Genomic DNA, 19,465 nt, shown 5'->3' on the forward strand with positions numbered 1-19,465 from the left:
TTTCGTTTCACAGTTGCGTAACTAAGGTAAACTTCCAGAAGCATGCGGATTCAATATTAAAACAAGTCCAGGGCCGTAACTAGGGGGAAGCAAGCTGGGCACATGCAACAGTCGCTTCATTATAGGTGCAGCTAAAAGGACAATGGCAATAATGAGAGCCTTAAAGATATGTGTAGCTCTTCCTGTAACGGTTGTTTCAAGTGAAAGAAGTTTAAATTTACTAAAAAAATAACTTATGATTCATCATGCTGCAAGAAAGACTTTCAAACTTGAATATATTTGTTATTGAGCACAAAAGAGTTGTGACTATTTCTTATTATAAAAAAAGAAAAGTATTTGCTGTCGAAAGAGCTTGGAAGTTAAATATTTAAGACAATTATTATAATTAGCATTATTGCACTAATGATTAAATTTATGTTCGAGGGAAATGTATGTAGTTGTGTGGTTATAATGATCCAGCACCTTTTATTTTATTTCATTAGTGATTTTCAATTACAATACAGGTATTTACGGAAGAGTCGGGCAGAATAGGGTTCAAAATGTTTTTTTTTTCCTAAGTAAGTATGTGAATGAAATAGGTAGAATTTCTATTTTGATAATAAATTTATGTATGAATGATACAATTTTTTCAATGAGAAAAAAGTGTATTGTGGAGAGATCAAGTTGGTTTTCCAAGAGTATGCAAATACCTGATTGGGTTGTCGTATGTTGCAAGAAATATCTAACTAAAGTTAGTATAAAATCCCTAGGTACAATTGGGAACATATGCCTGCTTAGAAAGTATGGAACATCAGTAAATTAGAAAATAACTGGAACACATTAGAAAAATTACATTCACATGAAGGAGTTTGAGGTCACAACCATAATCATTCTAAGCACAAAATCACAAATAAACGTTTCATCGTCCTCTTCTTCATTGCTTCAGTCTTTCTGTGCCCATTGTGACAGCGTAGACACATTATCAAACACTCTCGAGATTTTGACTGAGCATACAATTTAGTACAAAAGATACAGGTTCATCACCTTGTTAGTAGTCTCCAACTGATGTAGGGAGCTCAACATTAATGCCTAGCTAGGCTATTTCTTCTAGGCTTTGACAGTATTTTAGTTAGTGACCCTAACAACTTCCGCTTGAAACTGCTCGTTCTGCTTTTGGTGCTTGTAAGTATAGTGCTAGATTATAAGTGGAAGAGATATGAATTATCCTCTAATCAAGTCTAGGAGCTTGTTGCGCTGGAGGATGCATTATTCCTTTTGCGAAGATTGTAAAAGATGACCAATAGTAAGATCTACATCTGGGAAGACATTGAATGTTGTTTATTGTCGACTTAACTCGCTTTTCAGTGATTTTGGGAAGCAAAAGTGTTACACGCGGAAGAGTTGATTACATGAATATATCTTTTTCGCAAAACTAGGACGTTTTTACACTTGTTGGTTTGCAGAGACATTGTAGTAACTGCAGGTACCACAACTTAGAGTTGTTCAAAAATATCCAAATCATTTGTTTAACATAAATGTATGTTGTTACCAAATCAGTGCGATTACTAAAAAGTACAAATAAAATTATAAAGCAAAATAAACGGATGTAATGGAATCTTGCTGACGTTCCGTAAACTTGTTTGTCAAGTACTATTGCATCATGATAATGCACTTCTTGTGTACAGAGTTGCCAGATCATTTGTTCTGAACAGTTCCGGTTCCTTAGAAAGGATTCTTTGGTACGAAAATTCTTTTACTTAGTTATAAATTTCTCTGGTAGTAAAAAAAAACTTAAGCAAAATTTCCAAACTAAAGTCATTAAACTTTTGAACAAGAGTAAAGTGTTTTCAAACTAAAACATTTTATCAAAATGTTTAAATTTTCACTGAGTGTAACTAATTTTAAACTTGCAGAAATTGAAACAAAGATGTTGAAACAAAATTTAGAAACAATGCTAAAAAATTTTCACAAAAGTTTTCAAAAACTTTTCAAATTTTAAATTTAAAATTGGAATTGATAATTAAAACTTTTAAATGAGTGCAAGAATATTTTAAAACAGAAAAATTAATAATTTTTTTCAAAAACTTTTATTGAGGGCAAAATTTTTTAACCTATGGATTCAAAACAAAGATGTTCAAACAAAAATTTGGAAGAATAATAAAAAATATGAATATAAAATTTCAAAAACTTTTAAAATTATCAACCAATCAAATTGCCCCAGGGGTAGCTTTCCATCAATGATTTTCGACTATGAGTTGTAACGAAAGTTCAAAACGTGAAATTTTTGTTGTTGCGTATTAAATGTGTAATAAGCTATTAAGTTTCCAAATGAGATTTTTTTTACACCAATGGCCGTAGAGTACGATTCGTAACTATAATCCTAAGGTTCAACAAATTTTCAAGCTAAAATTTAAAACTGATCAAGGTAATTTGAAACAAAACTATTCAAATATGTGAAAACTTTAATTTAAAATTTCAAAGCGATTAACCAAAGATATTTTTCCACTAATTTCTTATACTATGAATCGTGACTAAAGTTCAAAGTGTGAAATCGTTGTTAAATATTATCGGTTTTAATAATTACTTATTTGATTTTAAGTCCTAATTTTTTCCATCAATGACCTGAGACTGTGAGTCGTAACTATAATCCTAAGTTAAAAACAAAAAAATAAATAAAATTTTAAAATAAAGATCAAACAAATTTAAGCAAATTTTTTAAAACATAAAAAATGATAAACAAAGGTTTGAAAGTGATCAGACAATCAAATTGCAACAACAATAAGTTTCTACAAATGACAGATTATGAGCCATAACTACCATATTAAGGGTCAAACATTCTTGAAACAAAGATTTCAGAGTGATTACCTAATCAAATTATACCAAGGATAATTTTACAGCAGTCACCTTAGACTGAGTCATAGGTCCAAAAATTCTTAAACTAAGATTTTAATATCTTGTAGCGGTGATGAGAAGAAAATTTAAACTAAAAAAATAACAAAACTTCCTAAAACTTTTATAAAAAATAAATAATAGTTTCAAAGTGATTAGCCAATCAGAGCACATCAGGAATAGCTTTTCAGCAATAACCTTAGACTGTTTTGCAACTAAAGTTCAAAGTGTGGAATTCTTATTTTTTTCATATCAATTGGTTTTAATAATTACCTATCAGGTTCCAAGTCGTAAATTTACACAGCAGTAACCTTAGACTTTCTGTTGTCCCTAAGTTTCAAAATGTGAAGATGACATATTAGTTTAATATTCTCAAATTTTAATTTTGGCTGTTTCTTACTCATGAATGTACCATCCAAATTTACCAGAGTCCTACAGAGCAATTATTATTGTTATTAAGTATTCTGCCTTTTGGCACGTCCTGGAACTAATGAGTTTTTTCTTTTTTGTTGATTTTAGTTTTGGGCCTGAAAATGTTTCTTCCCTGTTTCTCGATTTTCAGCTTCCTCTTTTAACTCCCAATATTGTCTTCTATTTTTCAAATCATCGATCATTTCTGTTCTTCTTCCTATTCCTCGCTTTCCTTTCAACTCTCTCTCTGGCGGTATGAAGAAGACAGTTTCTTCGGAAGATGTGTTCAGTCCAATTGACTTTCCTACGAAGAATGCTGGCTAAAAGCATTATTTTCTCTAGTATCGTTTTAAACATCTTCGTTTGTTACTTTCTCAGTCCATTTTATCTTCGCCATCTTCTTCCAACACTACATTTCGAAGCTCTCTAAATATTTCGTAATTTCAAATCTCTGACCCATGCAGTCCAATGACCCAGATATAGCACTTGATCAACTTCTTCATTAGTCCAACATTAACTCTGCTAGTTAAGAGAGATAATTTGTTTTTGAATGATTCTTTGGCTATGGCAATTCTTAACCTGATCTCTTTGGTGCGGTATGTGTCTTTCGTTAAAATACTTCCCATTTATTTGAAATGATCGACCTCTTCAAGTACAGTACTTTTTGTTTGCTCTGACCCATAAGGGAGCATTCTCAGAGGATATACTCATGATTTTCGATTTTTCGACTTTAATTTCCATTCTATATAGTTTCCCAGTGTCAACTATTTTGTCAATCATCTCCTGCATTCTTTCTTCGGTTCTAGCAATAATAACCAGATCATCTGCATACCTAATTTTGTTAATGATCTGCCCTCCAATCTTGAAGTCTCCAATTCCCATAAATGCTTCCTTCATTAAACTATCACTGTATATGTTGAATAATTGGGGCGACATATTATATCCTTGTCTGACTCCTCTCCCAATCTCCACACTATTGGTTTCTCCTTCATTCAAGCTCAACTTGACTCGTTGTCCTATGTACAGATTGCGAATGAGTAGTGAGTCTCCCCTGTTCACCAAAATTTCTTTGGGTATTTGCAGAAGTTTTGTCCAATTGATCCTGTCGAAAGCTTTTTACCAGTCTATGAAGCACAAATAGAACTTTTACTTTACATAGAAAATTAAATATTTAATTGGGTATTCTGTAATGAAACAAATAGATAGAAGGGAAAGTTCTATAATGCATTAATAAAGTAGTGATGCCACGAGACGACCCAATCCTATAATTTTCGTGATAATTGATTATTTGTAATGTGAAAATTGATTATAAAGTTCTCTACATTTCTGCTTTTAAGAAATAAAATTTACTAGGAAACATCCTTTATGCATAAAAGAGCATACATAAAATAATTACGAAAAGTTTACTTACAAAAATAATGAATAGTAATACAGGTAGAAACATGACATTTTTTGTCACTTTGATATAATGATGAGTTCTAAACATATGTAGTATTTTTAATGTTATTTCACATACAAAAAAAAGAAAGTAAACAATTATAATAGCAAAAATCTGTGTACGAGATTCGAATAACCTTCATCCACATTGACGGATTGATTTTACATTGTCGCACTAACCAACTTCTTATTTGCTAAAGTCTGTCCTACTACAACACAAGATTTTCATTTATGATCGTGTTCCAATTCATTCCTTTTGATCACTTTTTGCTTTATTTATATGAAGTCTGCAGATATATGAAATGTTAGAGATATTGGATTAAATATTTGTTTGCGGATATGAATCCACATTCTCACCAAAGTAGAGGTCTCAGTTCTACTTTGAACTACAGAATTTCCTCCAGGCCTAGAAAAATACCCTTTCCAAGACTGTTGGCAATTGTTGTAATTGCGGCCAAATTAAGGTTTTGTTTCTAATTTCTTTATTGAACACAAACTTTAAAATAATATTGAACACAAACATTAAAAATGTGTTTAGCATTCAACTTTCCTGCTGTAGAATCCTTCCCAAATTTCGAACATAAAAAGAAAACGGAGATATCAAAAACGTCAGATTAAAGAGATGTATCAATTATTTTGCTCGTACCTGTACGCCAAGCCAATGAGTTGTTGTTCGTCAATTTTTAAATTACACTCCATTCTTCTTAACACTATTTGTCCCACGAGATAGCGAAGTGATAGAAGAATTTATTAACGTCACAAAACAGATTTAACCAATATGTCTATTAACGATGCCTTGTTCGCTAGTTACAAATACACCACAAGCAAAAAAAAAGCACATACTTTTTTGTAAGAGAAATATGTGAAATTATGACCGCTTTACTCTACATCTACTTTGGCTACCCAAAACTGTAAAGAAAATAGATGATAATCTCAATGAATAGTCAAAACTTATCCCGAAATTCATTACGCGAATTTAAAATGGGATCTTTCAAACTTTAATAAGCGGCACTAAAGTCATTCATCTAAAGAAAATATGCATCTTTTCAAAATTTTGTCCCTGGGTCAATTTTCTACTAACTCTGCTGAATGGGATTCCAGTACTAGTCCAGCTCCACCATGTGGGCAATTCTATTAAAACTTACATTTGAAAGGTTTCTTGCGTGTCTCTGTGAGTTCCGAAACAAACAATATCTTATACTGTACTTACCACTGAGTTTAGTATGGATTGGACACCAGATAGAATATACAATTATGTAGGTTGAAATTATCGACATATAATTTAATCATGTTTACTTTTGTCTGTTCTGTAGATCCCCATGATGAAACGATTTTACATGTGGCCGCAGGGAAATCACATTGGTTAACTATAACAACACTTCTTCAGAATAATAGATGTCGTGAGATCATTAACGAGTACCGTGGTACAGTAATGGAAACAGCTATATGGCAAGCAGTCGACAGGGGAAATGCTCAAGAGTGTGTTCAGGTTTTTCTTGATAAAGGTGCTGATTATAAAACATTATATTTTCTTCACAAAGTTGTTTCCAAAGGTCTTGCTAATACAGTGAAAGCTTTAATAGCATTGGACAGAAAATGGTGTTACGAACAATGCGCAATTACTTCACCAATATATCGCGGAATGAATTGTTTCCATTTGGCAGCTTCATTAGAAGACAGCGATTGCCTTAGGTATCTATTGGAATGCTATGTCAATGTTGAAGAAAGTTCTGCCGAGGAGTTAACCGATGAAACTTCTCGACGGCTTAGGCACACCACACTACAAAGCCAATATCCAATATTGGAAATGGAAGATGATGCTGGTGAAACGCCTCTTCTTTGTGCTGCAAGTGCACGATCAAAGCAATGTGTAAAATTCCTTCTGGATAAGAGAGCTAATATTGGAGTAATAACTAGTGGTAAGCGAAGCGCATTGCAAATTATTTTAAAAAGCATTCCACATGGCATGGAATTTATGGAGGAAGTGTTTAATGACCATCTAATTGTAATGGATTTTCAGGATCTCGTGTCTGCCGGTCTGTTTGAAGAAGCATTAAATAAGGAAAATGAGAAAGACGTAAGTGCTATGGAAAGTTTTCATTGGATCGTGTTAAATTTTGGACTATTTTGCTTAGAAGAACAAAAGAACCAGTTAAGTATAATCCAATCCCTGCTTCTGGGTATTCAACATCCTAGAGAACGTCGATTGTTCTGCCATCCTTTAGTACAGTCGTTTGTCTTCTTGAAATGGCAGAAAGTGAGATGGATCTTTCTAATCCATTTCCTTACATTTGTCATGTATGTCATTACTATTACTATTGTAATTCTAGTTGATCTAAAAGGAAATGATGAATTACTTATCACGTGCAATACTATCTTGTTTTTCTCTTGTGTTTCTGTACTTCTTGTTGAAATCCCAAACATGATTTTGGAGTATTCAACTAGAGGCTGGAAAACTTTTCGTCCTATCAGTCGTGCATTTCCTCCGTTGATGGGTTTTATCACAGCTTCAGGAGACACCAAAACTAACCCAGTAATAAGATCAGTTAGTGCCTTCGCTGTACTCTTTGCATGGTTGTCGGTTATAGAACAAACCACTGGATTCACTAATATTGGAAGATACGCTTTTGTTTACCTCCTAGTGATGGCTCGTCTAATGAGAGTTTTAGCCTTATACCTTTGTCTTATTATAGGCTTCTCGATAGCTTTCTACATAATTATGACTGATGTGAGTGGTTTTATATATGACCATTATCGCTTTACATTTGCCTATTATTTGGCTCTTTGGGCAGCTACAACGGACTACGATCCAAATATCCATACTCCCAACTACGAGAAATATACCCCGCAAGACAAGGAATATACGCCGCCGGAGGTAACCAGGGTTAGCGGAATGACTGAAGTTCTGATGATAGTGTTTATATTCATAGGGAGCATATGTCTCATGAATTTCGTTGTAGGTGAAAATGTGACCAAACTTGATGAATTGGAATTGGATGGTAACTTTTGGCAAGTACAAGATTACGTTCAGTTCATGTGGAATATAGAAACAGTAGTTTCGAAAATAAAATTTATGAGAAAATTACTTTCAAAGTTGCAAATTAAAACAATTGTTCTTCTAAATGTAGCTACAATTGAAAAAATCTTCCCACAGGATCTAGCCATCATCCTACTAGATATTACTTCGAAAGCTCAGCCGGAAAGAGAATCTTATTCACAGTTCTAAGAGAATAGTTAATTATTTGTTCTTCTGTAACATAATGAACAAAAATTTAGAAAAGTGATTCTTCTGCTCAATTAGCAAAAGCACTAATGACCAAATTTGTTAGTTGCTAAACAATTATTGGTCTTCTCTATTCGTTGTATATGATTGTTATTTATTACTATGATTTGGTTATTTCTTGAATATTAACTAAAATAAAAAATAATAATCACAAATCTTGAATGTCTTTATATCCTATATTGAAATTAAATTTTATTTTAATTTTTCATTTGTTATTTATTTACTATAAACTCTCCACGATAAAATTTTCAAGCTCCTGAAAGATTTTAAGAAGATATCACTTTATGGCAGGCCCTTAGCCAGCCTAAAACTATGGGGGAGGCCCGGTAGAAGTTAGGGGGCCGGTCCAGCCATATTATAATTCATCACCACATTTGTTCATTTGCAAGCCTACCGTGAAAATTTTAGGGGGCCAGTAAAAAATTAGCTGAGGCCCGGCCCCCTTGACCCCCATGGATACGGGCCTATTTCACGGTAATATTAAAATATGCGTTGACGCAAGGTAGTAATGCGACCACTGTGTGTCCCTACAAAGAAACATTATGGATTTGGTGGTATTTACATTCTGACCATTTGGGATATTTGGTTCGTATCCATTTCCACAACCAATATTTAGAGTACTGATATTAAAACCTACGCTGCTAATTTTTGAAAAATCGGATGCTTCTTGTAGATAAAATAACGGAAATTATGATACATTCCCTTTAATCCTAACAACGCAAGACGATAGAAAAAGAAAACTTCGAGAATTGTGATAAGTCAAGCAGAAACACAACTGCATTTCTTAACAATTTGTCTTCAATTGCTACTTCACTGTTAAGAAGTTAAACATGCAAAATAGCTATAAATTCAATGGTGCCCTGTTTAATGAAGCGTAATTAGATTGTGTCAAGAATGTTCAAACACATCTCAAGTATATTCAACCCCAAGTTTAATTTTGCCTTTTTCGATCTTCGCTACAAAAATGATTTGTATGAAGCTTATTTTTAGACGGCTTTATATTTCAATTTTATCTGTGTCTGTGTTTCCACATTCCTGACGTTGGTGTGACATAGTATTTTAGTTTTCTTCCCATTCCTTTATAGATGTGTTTGTCCAAGTCATTCATACTATAGAGTTGATGGTAGCCGACTATTTTGCTTCTGGGATATGGTCTTATAACAAAAATGTCGGTTTGAACAAAAATCACAATTTCGTAGACCCTAAATTGTATACCATCTATAAAATGGCTTTAAAAGACTTACAGTATTATACAGGGTGATTTTTTTTTAAACTCACTGATTTCATTTGGGTCTAGAATTTCTAACTGAAGTTCGATTTTCATATGATTTGTGGCAAATAATCAAGGAAGGATGGGAGATTTATGGACCTATGTTTACTGGTTTAAATGCATCCTGGGTAATATCGGTTATGCCTCAAGAAAAGCAACAAATATTCGCAATGTACCTTACAATTGAAATGAGGTGCGGTGCTGTGTGAAGATTTCTCTTCCTTAGATGGCAACCTCGCCAACACAATAAGAAACAGGAAATTGGGCTGTTGTATGGGGAATTGTGCTGTACAGCTCTCTGCTACTGTGTGAGTATGATCAAGACACAGTGAGAATAGAGTACGCTTTAGAACAACATGAATTTATAATTAAAAGTTTTTGGGGAACGGAATAGGTTGTTGCTACGTAAAGGGCATTTAGAAACAATTTGTGAAGAAACAGGGTTGCTTCTGAGTGAGACAAGGAAGCATCGAGCCCCGCAGACGAGTATTGATGTCAGTTATCGACTCCTTAGGTTGGGCAAGAAGTTTCTCCTTCGCTTGTCTCAAGAAGCCGGCTGTAGCTATTCAACATGTGATTTATGGGTGTTATCACTAACACTTAATTTGTATTTTCACTAACACGTAATTTGTATTCTAGCCCAGTCAATATAAGGTTTGACCCCCAACAAATTGCAAAAAAGCTTTTTCTAATATTTCTTGTAGAAAAAAGCATTCGGAACAACATATCAAAAATTAGCAAATTTTAGACTTCCATTTGTCTTCCATTTTGAGCCGCCATTTTGGATGTTGTTACTAAACGCCTTTCTCGGAAAAATGAATTATATATTCTCACAGAATTAAGATAGAAATTTCGTTCTTGTGTCAAATTGATGGCAATACATAATATAAATAAGGAAAGGTGGTACAATTTTGTGATGATGCCACCATATTTAAATATGGCTTCCGTTCTTCCAAAAATTTCGTTACTTCGGTTCGTTATCTCTCTTAATTGGCACATAACTATGAAGCCGTTAAAGTTTTCCAAAAATCATCCGAAATGGTCATTATAGAGTAGAATGTCCTCTTTTCGTTGACATCAAAATTATTTCTGTATCTTAAAAACGAAGCGAGCTAAACCATTTTATATGGCGAGAGTATTGTCTTTTATAACACTGAACTCCGCCATGTAATGCAACAAGCCTTTTATTTCAATAATGTAATACTTTTGTTTATAGAGACAAGTGTCTGAATTGTTCATATAAATTAAAGAAAACAACTACAATAAATAATAATAATAATAATAATAATAATAATAATAATAATAATAATAATAATAATCGTAATGCATATCATAGGATGTAATTATAATATAATAAAAATGGTGTAAATTTCACGAAAGTTTCTCATTACCAGCTATCATATTTACACTATTATGGTCACAAACTACGTTATACAATAAATGAAAATAATTGGCATGCGTAACACTGGCATGTTTTTTTAAACATTATAATACAACATGTAGTTTACAACGTATGTAATGTTGTTGTATTACATTTCTCTTAATGTCTGTAAAAGAATTGTCTGCAAGGAATTGTAAATTCCTTTTATTTGTTTATATTATGTTAATATAAAAACACCCTAAATTTTTTCATTACCCATAAGGGGTTTATTTGTGATGTTTTCGCAGTTGCCATTATAGGAAGAGCTACACGTTGTTGTGCAATCGAGACCATATTTCTTACACGTACATTTACGTATGATAGATCCACATGAACAATTGCTGTGAATCATTTTTAGAAGGCTGTCAGGAGCGAGTTTATTATCCATCATTATTGGTATCAGTTTGTCTGCTTCATTAATCCAGTCTCACTTAGTAAGATCCATGTCTTAACTAAGACCCATCCATGTCATGATCTGAAAGTAAGTTCGTTGTGAGTGATATTTTGTAGCAGAAATTGTGGGTGGAAAGTGCTGCACATTCTGTGCACATTCACGCAAAATACCATTTTTGTTAACTTTTTCAAAAACTGACTTTTTCCCAATACCAAAAATTCGTGAAGTAGTATCTGATCCAGTGAAGGTATGTGCACATAACAGGCTTGTAGATACATCTTTCCCCAGCAAGCTCTTCAAGGCAGTAATGTTGTAAACATGAGTTTTCCCTTTGTCTGATTGTAGATACAGACCCTTGTTATCTGTATAGTCATAATAAAGAAGCAATATTAGTAGAACCGTATCTTCGCCGACGAGGGTTGTTGACTGGGCAAGTGACTTAGCAACTGCAGCTTTTACAATGTCAATATCTGCATCTCTCTCTGCTTCTATTACTTGACATCCTTTCGATCTCAGGCGCACAGTAATCATTTTTATCAATAATTGTTTGTTGCTTCCATTTTCTCAGCAAATTTTGTTGTTTCCGTGACATTAACTACTATTGTTGTAGTTGTCTTCCTTCGCTTCGTTGTACTGTCCTTTGGGGTAGGCTTTCCATAGCCATCGAAAACAAAGTTGCTTTTTCCATATCGTTCTGCAACAAAACATGCATACTGATCTGCAATGAAGCTGTAGTACTTCCTTGAGACCAGTTAAGCCTATGTAAGAGGGAACCTCCATCCGAAGCATACTGCTCAGTATGGGGAAAAGGCTGAAGCATTCGTAAGAGTAGCATGCTTTCTTGTCTTCAAGAAGTGCAGGTTTATCTGCTTTCCTAAGTTTGTTTTTAGCTCCAGATAGTGTAGATGAGCATGAAGGAAACTCATACCTCATCATCTCATTTAAGTTTAAATCTCAACTCTGAGACACAACCAAAAACATTTGAAACAAAAGAGCAGGATCCATCGTTTTTCTTCAGATACCTTAACAACCTTTGTTGATGCAAACGTGATTGCCTTAATGTTGCGTTTGTGTTCATATGGAAATGTGGACTGATTTTCCATTTGAACAACAATGTCCTTACCGATACTGAAAAGCTCATGGGCATTCACATCATTATCTGCATTTATTCCAGTTAGAATATTATGCAATGCCACTTCCTCAGATAGTGAGGAATATGGTTCAAGCATATTACCAATTTTAGCCACATCCTCTTTATCACGAACTATTCTTGCAGCAATTGCTTCTTTGTGCTGTTCACAAGTAGTATATTGCGTATCACAGAAGTCCTGCATGGCAAAGTTGTAAGACGAGGATACAGGAGAAGACATTGTCCTGATTGCCCTTTGCTTCTCTGTTATTCCATTACCTCTTGTTAATCCTCTGTGGTTTTTAATGACCTCATTAGCGTCTGCTCAAAACCAGGTTACAACTAAGACCATTACAAAATTTGTTACTTCGTCTGATGACATCGTATCCCTGCATGAACTTATGATTCACTTCAGGGTTAGTTATATCCAAACTTTCATGGTTTGAATTTACAGGTAAGCAGAGTTCAGATAATTTTGGTGACTTGCTGCAGCAAATATGGGCAAACAAGCTGAAGTAGCGTGTAGATGCATTGTCTATGATCCTGATCGATCGACATGAATTAGCTCCCTTGACTACACCCAACATCTGCGTATAGTTCCATCAAAGTCTGCTTGTCTTTAACTCCTGAGAATATTGACACATTTTGTCATCCACTATTCGAGCCATACAATCTGATTCAAGCATGTCCAACTCTAAGTCACCCTTTTCAGCTTGACAGTATAACTGTTCTAGCTTGGTAATGTGACCCTCAAACCCAGGTTCTGTTTCAATAATTTTGGAAATAATTAAGTTTGTAAGGCATTGGTTGACCATAAGATGCCCACGTAACTCATGCTGTACTGCTTTTCCTGACATAGTATGTATGATTGTATTTTCACTGTAGACTGTTGCTAAGACCTCTTCTGTTCACTGTCTTCCATTAACATATTTATAGCACCCAATAGATTTATTAAGATATGGGAACTTCAAAGTAACAATATAGCATCTTTCACTCGAACATCTTTTCGGCTAACCTCGCGATTTCAGAAGTTTTTCAAACCATTGGCTGGTCAAATGTAACAATAGCTGGCATTTTGTATTTCGCTGCTAACTCATAAATGAAATTAAAAGTTGACAGAATGCATATCTTGTTTCGAGGGTACATATCAATCATGGGCAGGAATTGCACAGATGACTGACTTGGATGTATAGATGAGGGTGCCTAACTCTGCACAAAAAAATTATTCTGTGATATACATCATTATCAGTGGCGTATTTAAGAAGGGTTCCCGCGCTTAATCCCTCCCCACCGAAATCTTACTTACTATAGTAAATTAAATCAAATATCTTGCAGAATTTTCACATTTCCAGGCAAAGCCCCTCCCTCGAAAGTTAGCAAATCCCCCCGAAACAAAATCGTAAATACGCCGCTTATTATTATTATTATTATTATTATTATTATTATTATTATTATTATTATTATTATTATTATTATTATTATTATTATTATTATTTGTAGTTGTTTTATTTAATTTATATGAACAATTCAGATACTTCTCTTTATAAAATTAAAGTATTACATTATTCAAAGAAAAGGCATGTTGAATTACATGGCGGAGTTCAGTGTTATAAAAGACAATACTCTCGTCACATAAAATGGTCGAGCTCGCTTCGTTTTTAAGATACAGAAATAATTTTAATGTCAATGGAAAGAGAACATTCTACTTTATAACGACCATTTCGGATGATTTTTTGAAAACTTTAACGGCTTCATAGTTATGTGCCAATTAAGATAGATAACGAATCGAAGTAACGAAATTTTTGGAAGAACGGAAACCATATTTAAATATGGCAGCATCATAACTAGACTGTTCCAATTTTCTTCATTTATATTATTTATTACCATCAATTTGGCAGAAGAACGAAGTTTCTATCTTAATTCTGTGAGAAAATATAATTGCTTTTTCCGAGAAAGGTGTTTAATAACAAAATCCAATATGGCGGCTCAAAATGGCGGTCAAATGGAAGTCTAATTTTTGCTATTTTTTGATATGTTGTTCAGAATGCTTTTTTGTATCAGAAAAACAAAACCAGCTTTTCTTGCAATTTGTTGGGGGTACAGCCCTAATTTTCCTTATATGACTGGACTAATTCTGCAGTTTCGCTTCAAAAATCCAAAACCTTATTCCCATTCTAAGGTACACTGGCGAATATTTGCTGTTTTTCTTGAGGTGTGGTCGATATTACCCCGGATGAATTTAAACCAGTAAATATAGTCCCACAAATTTCCCATCCTTCCTTGATCCTTTGCAACAAACCGCATGAAAATTGGACTTCAGTTAGAAATTCTAGACCCAAATGAAATCCTTGAGTTAAAAAAAAAAATCATTATGTATTTCAATAAAGTTAATATAAGAAAATCAGAAGCTTGAGCCATAAGGTACTACAGCGACACTCAGGTGCACGAAATACTGTATAAGCACACTAGACTATCTCACAAACCACAATTCTATACATTCTATACAATGTTTGTTATTTGTTTGAAAAAACACAATATTGAAAGAAAATACGTTTGAACCTACAACACTCAAAAGAAGTACGGTACTCTACTTTATAATCACATTTCTTAAACGTAGCAGAAACGCATTCTTGCGGAACACAGAACACGGCTAATAACAAAAGTGTCATATTTCTCAGAAGATATGTGGTTAAGACAACGGGAAGTTAAGGGAGAGTCCACTGTATATATTGTTCACAACATAAGATGATTTATAAATGTCTGAAGGTTACGATGTGTTGAAGGGGAAAACTTATAGGTAGTCACATTCTTCTCTCTCTTGTTTAGAGTAAAATATATTGAAATCTAGTATCTTTACTTTCGATTGAGCTAGTATTACTGTTGATACATTTGTGTGAAGTGTTTCCATGGAAACATTAATTTTTGCTGTTAATGGCATACATATTTTTATCAATTTAACGGAAACGACTGGAGAAAGTGAAAAATTTCAAGTTACCAGATGAATATGGAAGTATATGTATACTTGAGCTTGGCAATCTTAGTCAGCAGTTCCCATGACCTATGACCCCGCTGAGTGAGCATTCGTAGATAAAGCTGGTATTCTTGGGTGAGGGAGAAGGGGAGCAGAAATTACGTCGTTTTGTGGCATGTTAGGAAAGCCTCTCTGCCTTTTTTTTCTTTTTGTAGTTCATGCCTTTTTTGGTCCACAGGGTATTGCTGTGGCCCTGTGAGAATGTTCTTATTGAAATTTTGGGGGCCATGACTGAGGGTGAAAATATTTGCTTTTAAGAGGATTTATTTTGTAAGATCATTAACTTTGTTGGTTAAATTGTAGAAAATGGTTTTTGTTTCGTTCAGGGTGTGACGTCGGCAGAGCTTAAGAGATGATCACTTAGTCGAATACGCACTTTTTCATTAGTTAATACTTACTGTTGAGTGAAAAGTGTGTGTATTCGCTTGTTTATTAAGGATAAAAATAATTATATATATATATATATATATATATATATATATATATATATATATATATATATAGGTAAATAATTATACGTTATTGTTAGTATAAAGTGGAAAATGTATCATTGCACGGTTTGATTTCGTTGAGTGAGGAGGCGCTGATTCGATTCCCTTTGTGAACTCATGTGGTTGGGATCAGTAGCAATGGCGTCGGTTGACCTAACTTTTCTCTGATTATCTGAGGGACGTCTCTTAACCTAATCACGTGGTATGACGTCATAGGTTTCAATGCCGTCTTGGTTTTGGCACTGGTACCTAGGGCCACCCTCTTTAAATTATAGAAATTGCCAAATTAAAGATTTGGTATGGTAGTATAGGACCAGGTTATGCACCTCTGTAAGTTTTGGGGCCATCTTGTTCCCTTTTGTGGGTAAAAAAATACAAAAAAAATTCAAATTTCGGATGCTTTTACCTATTTTATCCTCTTTTATGAGGTCTTATTACCTTATATAGCTATATGGGTGCTTAGAGATTCTTTCCCTTTCATAAGGCATGGGTACATTGGTGCACTCATCTTAAAATTTGGGAGCGGTACCTAGGAGCAGCCTTTCAATTTGGGAATTGTCAAAACATAAGAATTCATAAATATTATCTAGGACCCGTTGTAAATGTTTGTTTCACATCTTGTTTCCTTTCATGGGTGTCAAATATTAATGCGGTCACGTGGTCGGTGATTGACCTAATTTATCTTTGATGATGTCTTATTACCTTATATAATTATATGGATGTGTACAGAGGTCCTAGACATGAGTACATGGGTGCACCTTCTTAAATATTTGGAGGGGTACACTGGCCCACCCTTCAATTTGGAAATTGTCAAAAAAAAAAACAAAGAAACAAGAATTGGTAAATATTCTCTAGCACTCATTGTAAGTTTTGTTTGCCGATTTTGTTTCCTTTTATTGATAAAAATTACCAAGACGTAATGCGTGATAGGTTATTGACCTTATTATATGTGTGAGGATTAGAATCAAAGACATGATACACATTTTTCGGAGGGGTGCCTAAGACCGCCCCTGTACAAAAACATTGGGAATTGTCAAAAACAATATATCGTTCTCTAGGACATTTGCTATTCGTCAGGTGAAAAGTTTGAACGTTGTACTACAGTGTTCATAAGCAGGGTTCTCGTCTCATATTGCACATTTTTTAAGCATTACCCTACCTTAGTTCTGAGAATGTTATGTATATATACTCTATTTATGTGATGATCCTGTTTATGCATTGTATTGATATTATGCGTTTCAATTAGAATGAAAAATTAAAAAAACACATAGATAAACATAAATTTATTTTATTCATTTTTTGCTCTTTCTTATTGGTACAATAAGATGTTGAAAATGTTTATAGCTATTGTAGATGTCGTTTCATTACAAATCCACATTTGTGTATTGCATGTTTCTTGTTTAGGCCTCTTCTTCTTCTTCTTGATTGTGATTATTTGTTTCCATGTCATGTAGCATAACACTGGTTTGCATAGCTTCGTATTGTGAGTTCTGTAAAGAGAATGAGGAAAAAAGATTATTATAGAAATTGTATATAATTGATGAGGATAAAAAACAAAACATGTAAAAACTCTCTCTCATTGATAAATATAAAATTACCTGGAAGGTTTATTTCAACAATCTAAGGTCATTGACAGAGAGTACCGTTGTGAACATGTATTGAAATTCACGCAGGAATTTTCCTTGGGCCTTAGAGTATAAATAAAGATAAGCATAATAGCCACATACTTTTGATTCAAGACTTTGCCTTTGAGTTTTGTTATAATACATACAATGAAGTGTTAAGAATGCAATGTGTTCCGGTACCTAAGGAGAAAGACCGTACTGTCAAAATATTCTCTATAACCACGATTATCAATATAAATTGCAATCCAATATCTCCTTAATTTTGTTGATGGATCTGTATTCACAATAATAGCCAGAGGGAGACAAATCCGTAGGGTCAAATCATTCCTGGCAAACACTCTGGTAAAACGATTTCTGAATAATGGACTACCTGATTATAGTGTAGTTAAGATCATGAATTGAAATGATAAAATAACCTATACTTACCCAGACTATCAATAGTTTTGGATTACAGAACTGAGGTAGAGGATTCCATCCCTGTACATATCTTTCGGGATGGAAAATGATTTCATTTGAATTCTTGTGAGAGGATACTTTGCCGGTATACAGTTTCTCACAAAATATAGCATCACTCAGAACAATCGCAAGGGTTTCATTATATTCGCTATTTAAACCGCTATTCCGTGACATACTGGTATCTACTTGGTGTTCCTAACAACCTTTAAGTTTGAGGTGGATCAGAGCAGTATTTTGTGTTGCAGTAGTTCAGATGCTCCCCGTTTGATGTCTCTGTACTCAATATAGCGTGGTTAAGACTTAAAGTGATTGTTTAATTTGCTTTTCTTGAACAGTGTAAAGTGTTCATAGTGTAGTGAAGATATGTATTATTAAATGTTCCTTTTGTTCACGCTGTAAACGGAAGTGCTTCACGTACATTATAAGGCGCTGAAGAATTTCATTATCCCCTAGAAACTCGAAATATGAGAAACGTGTGTGACACAAGCCTTTGTAAACAAAGACAAATTCTGACACTGCGAAGTGAGGGTTGCTCAAAGATATAAATAGCCAAATTTCCAGGTATACATCATATTATCTATGGTAGAATAATACAAAATCAATGAGAAGCATGGTGTTTCTTCTCAATGATAACAACTGCGAGATTGGATCGAGAGATTTTTCGTTTGGCTGTGCCAGACAGAGCTTTCAGCGGCATGAAATGCAGCGGCTATCTATTCTAATGCAGGTTACAACACAAGCCGGATGACTGTTGTCAGAGGATTGAATGAAAAAGAGTTACATAAGAAAACTCTAAGAAAGAACCCACTTTTAACTTATAAACATGTAAACACTAGAAGAGAGTTCGTGAGTAGACACGGTACAGTGATCGACAATGGTGACACGTAATTTTCTTGGATGGGGAGAAGTTTATGATCGTTGGAAATGGCAGTGGAGTGAAGTTTGGATAAGAAAAGGAGAAAAAAATGAAGCCAAAGTACGTTTCCAAAAGAAGGAAATTTGATGAAAGTGTTATGTTGTGGGGATGCTTTACTTCAAATGGAATTGAATGAATTAAAATCTGAAATAAACAAGTTAATGCGGCATATTACATGGACATTCTGAACCGAAAGTTACTACGACCATCTGTTGACTATTTCTCAGGTCCTAATTTGAGTTGATTTATTTTCTAGGACGACAATGCGCCGTGTCATAGGGCGCTGAGTGTAGCGGATTGGTTTCCAAGTATGAGTTTACAAAGGTTATGGTGGCCACCATATTCTCCGGACATGAAACCTATATAGAATCCGTAGAATATTATGTCACGAAAAGTACATATAAGATACATCAGTCTAGGGGACAAATCACTGAGGAACTAGTTCGAATCTGAACCTCGAACTGGATATTACATTAAATGAAACATTTGTGAACATCATATCCCGTGGCAATGTAACAAAAAAACTGAAGTGTCATAAAGATCGTGGTGTAAAGAATTTTCTTTTTACGTTTACTTGCAATAACTTACCTGCCGTTTAACGATAAACTTCTCGCAAGTAATATGATAATACATAATATGCATTAAATTAAATTTCTGGATTATAAGGTTCCTTAATGTTTAAAACTCAGTGTTTTTATTTAATGTTCATATATGTACTACAATAACACAACATA

The 19,465-nt window shown here is 34.0% G+C and overlaps 1 protein-coding gene across 9 annotated transcripts in view; it reads left to right on the top strand.

Moving 5' to 3' along the window:
- The window catches only part of LOC145662658 (transient receptor potential cation channel subfamily A member 1-like), a 426,395-nt gene that overhangs the window by 342,725 nt on the left and 64,205 nt on the right, over positions 1-19,465 (top strand). For 7 of the 9 annotated variants that reach the window (XM_081728472.1, XM_081728567.1, XM_081728558.1 and 4 more), the window contains one exon: positions 6,030-8,203. The exons of the other annotated variants lie outside the window; for them this stretch is intronic. In XM_081728472.1, coding sequence (XP_081584598.1) covers positions 6,030-7,942 — 1,913 coding nt within the window. In that variant the 3' untranslated portion in view covers positions 7,943-8,203. Of the gene's footprint in view, positions 1-6,029; positions 8,204-19,465 lie in introns of those variants that run through there. 9 annotated transcript variants of the gene reach the window in all.

The sequence above is a fragment of the Thermobia domestica genome, chromosome 1 (assembly GCF_964235325.1).
Source record: "Thermobia domestica chromosome 1, izTheDome1.hap1.1, whole genome shotgun sequence".
NCBI classification, from domain to species: Eukaryota; Metazoa; Arthropoda; class Insecta; order Zygentoma; family Lepismatidae; genus Thermobia; species Thermobia domestica.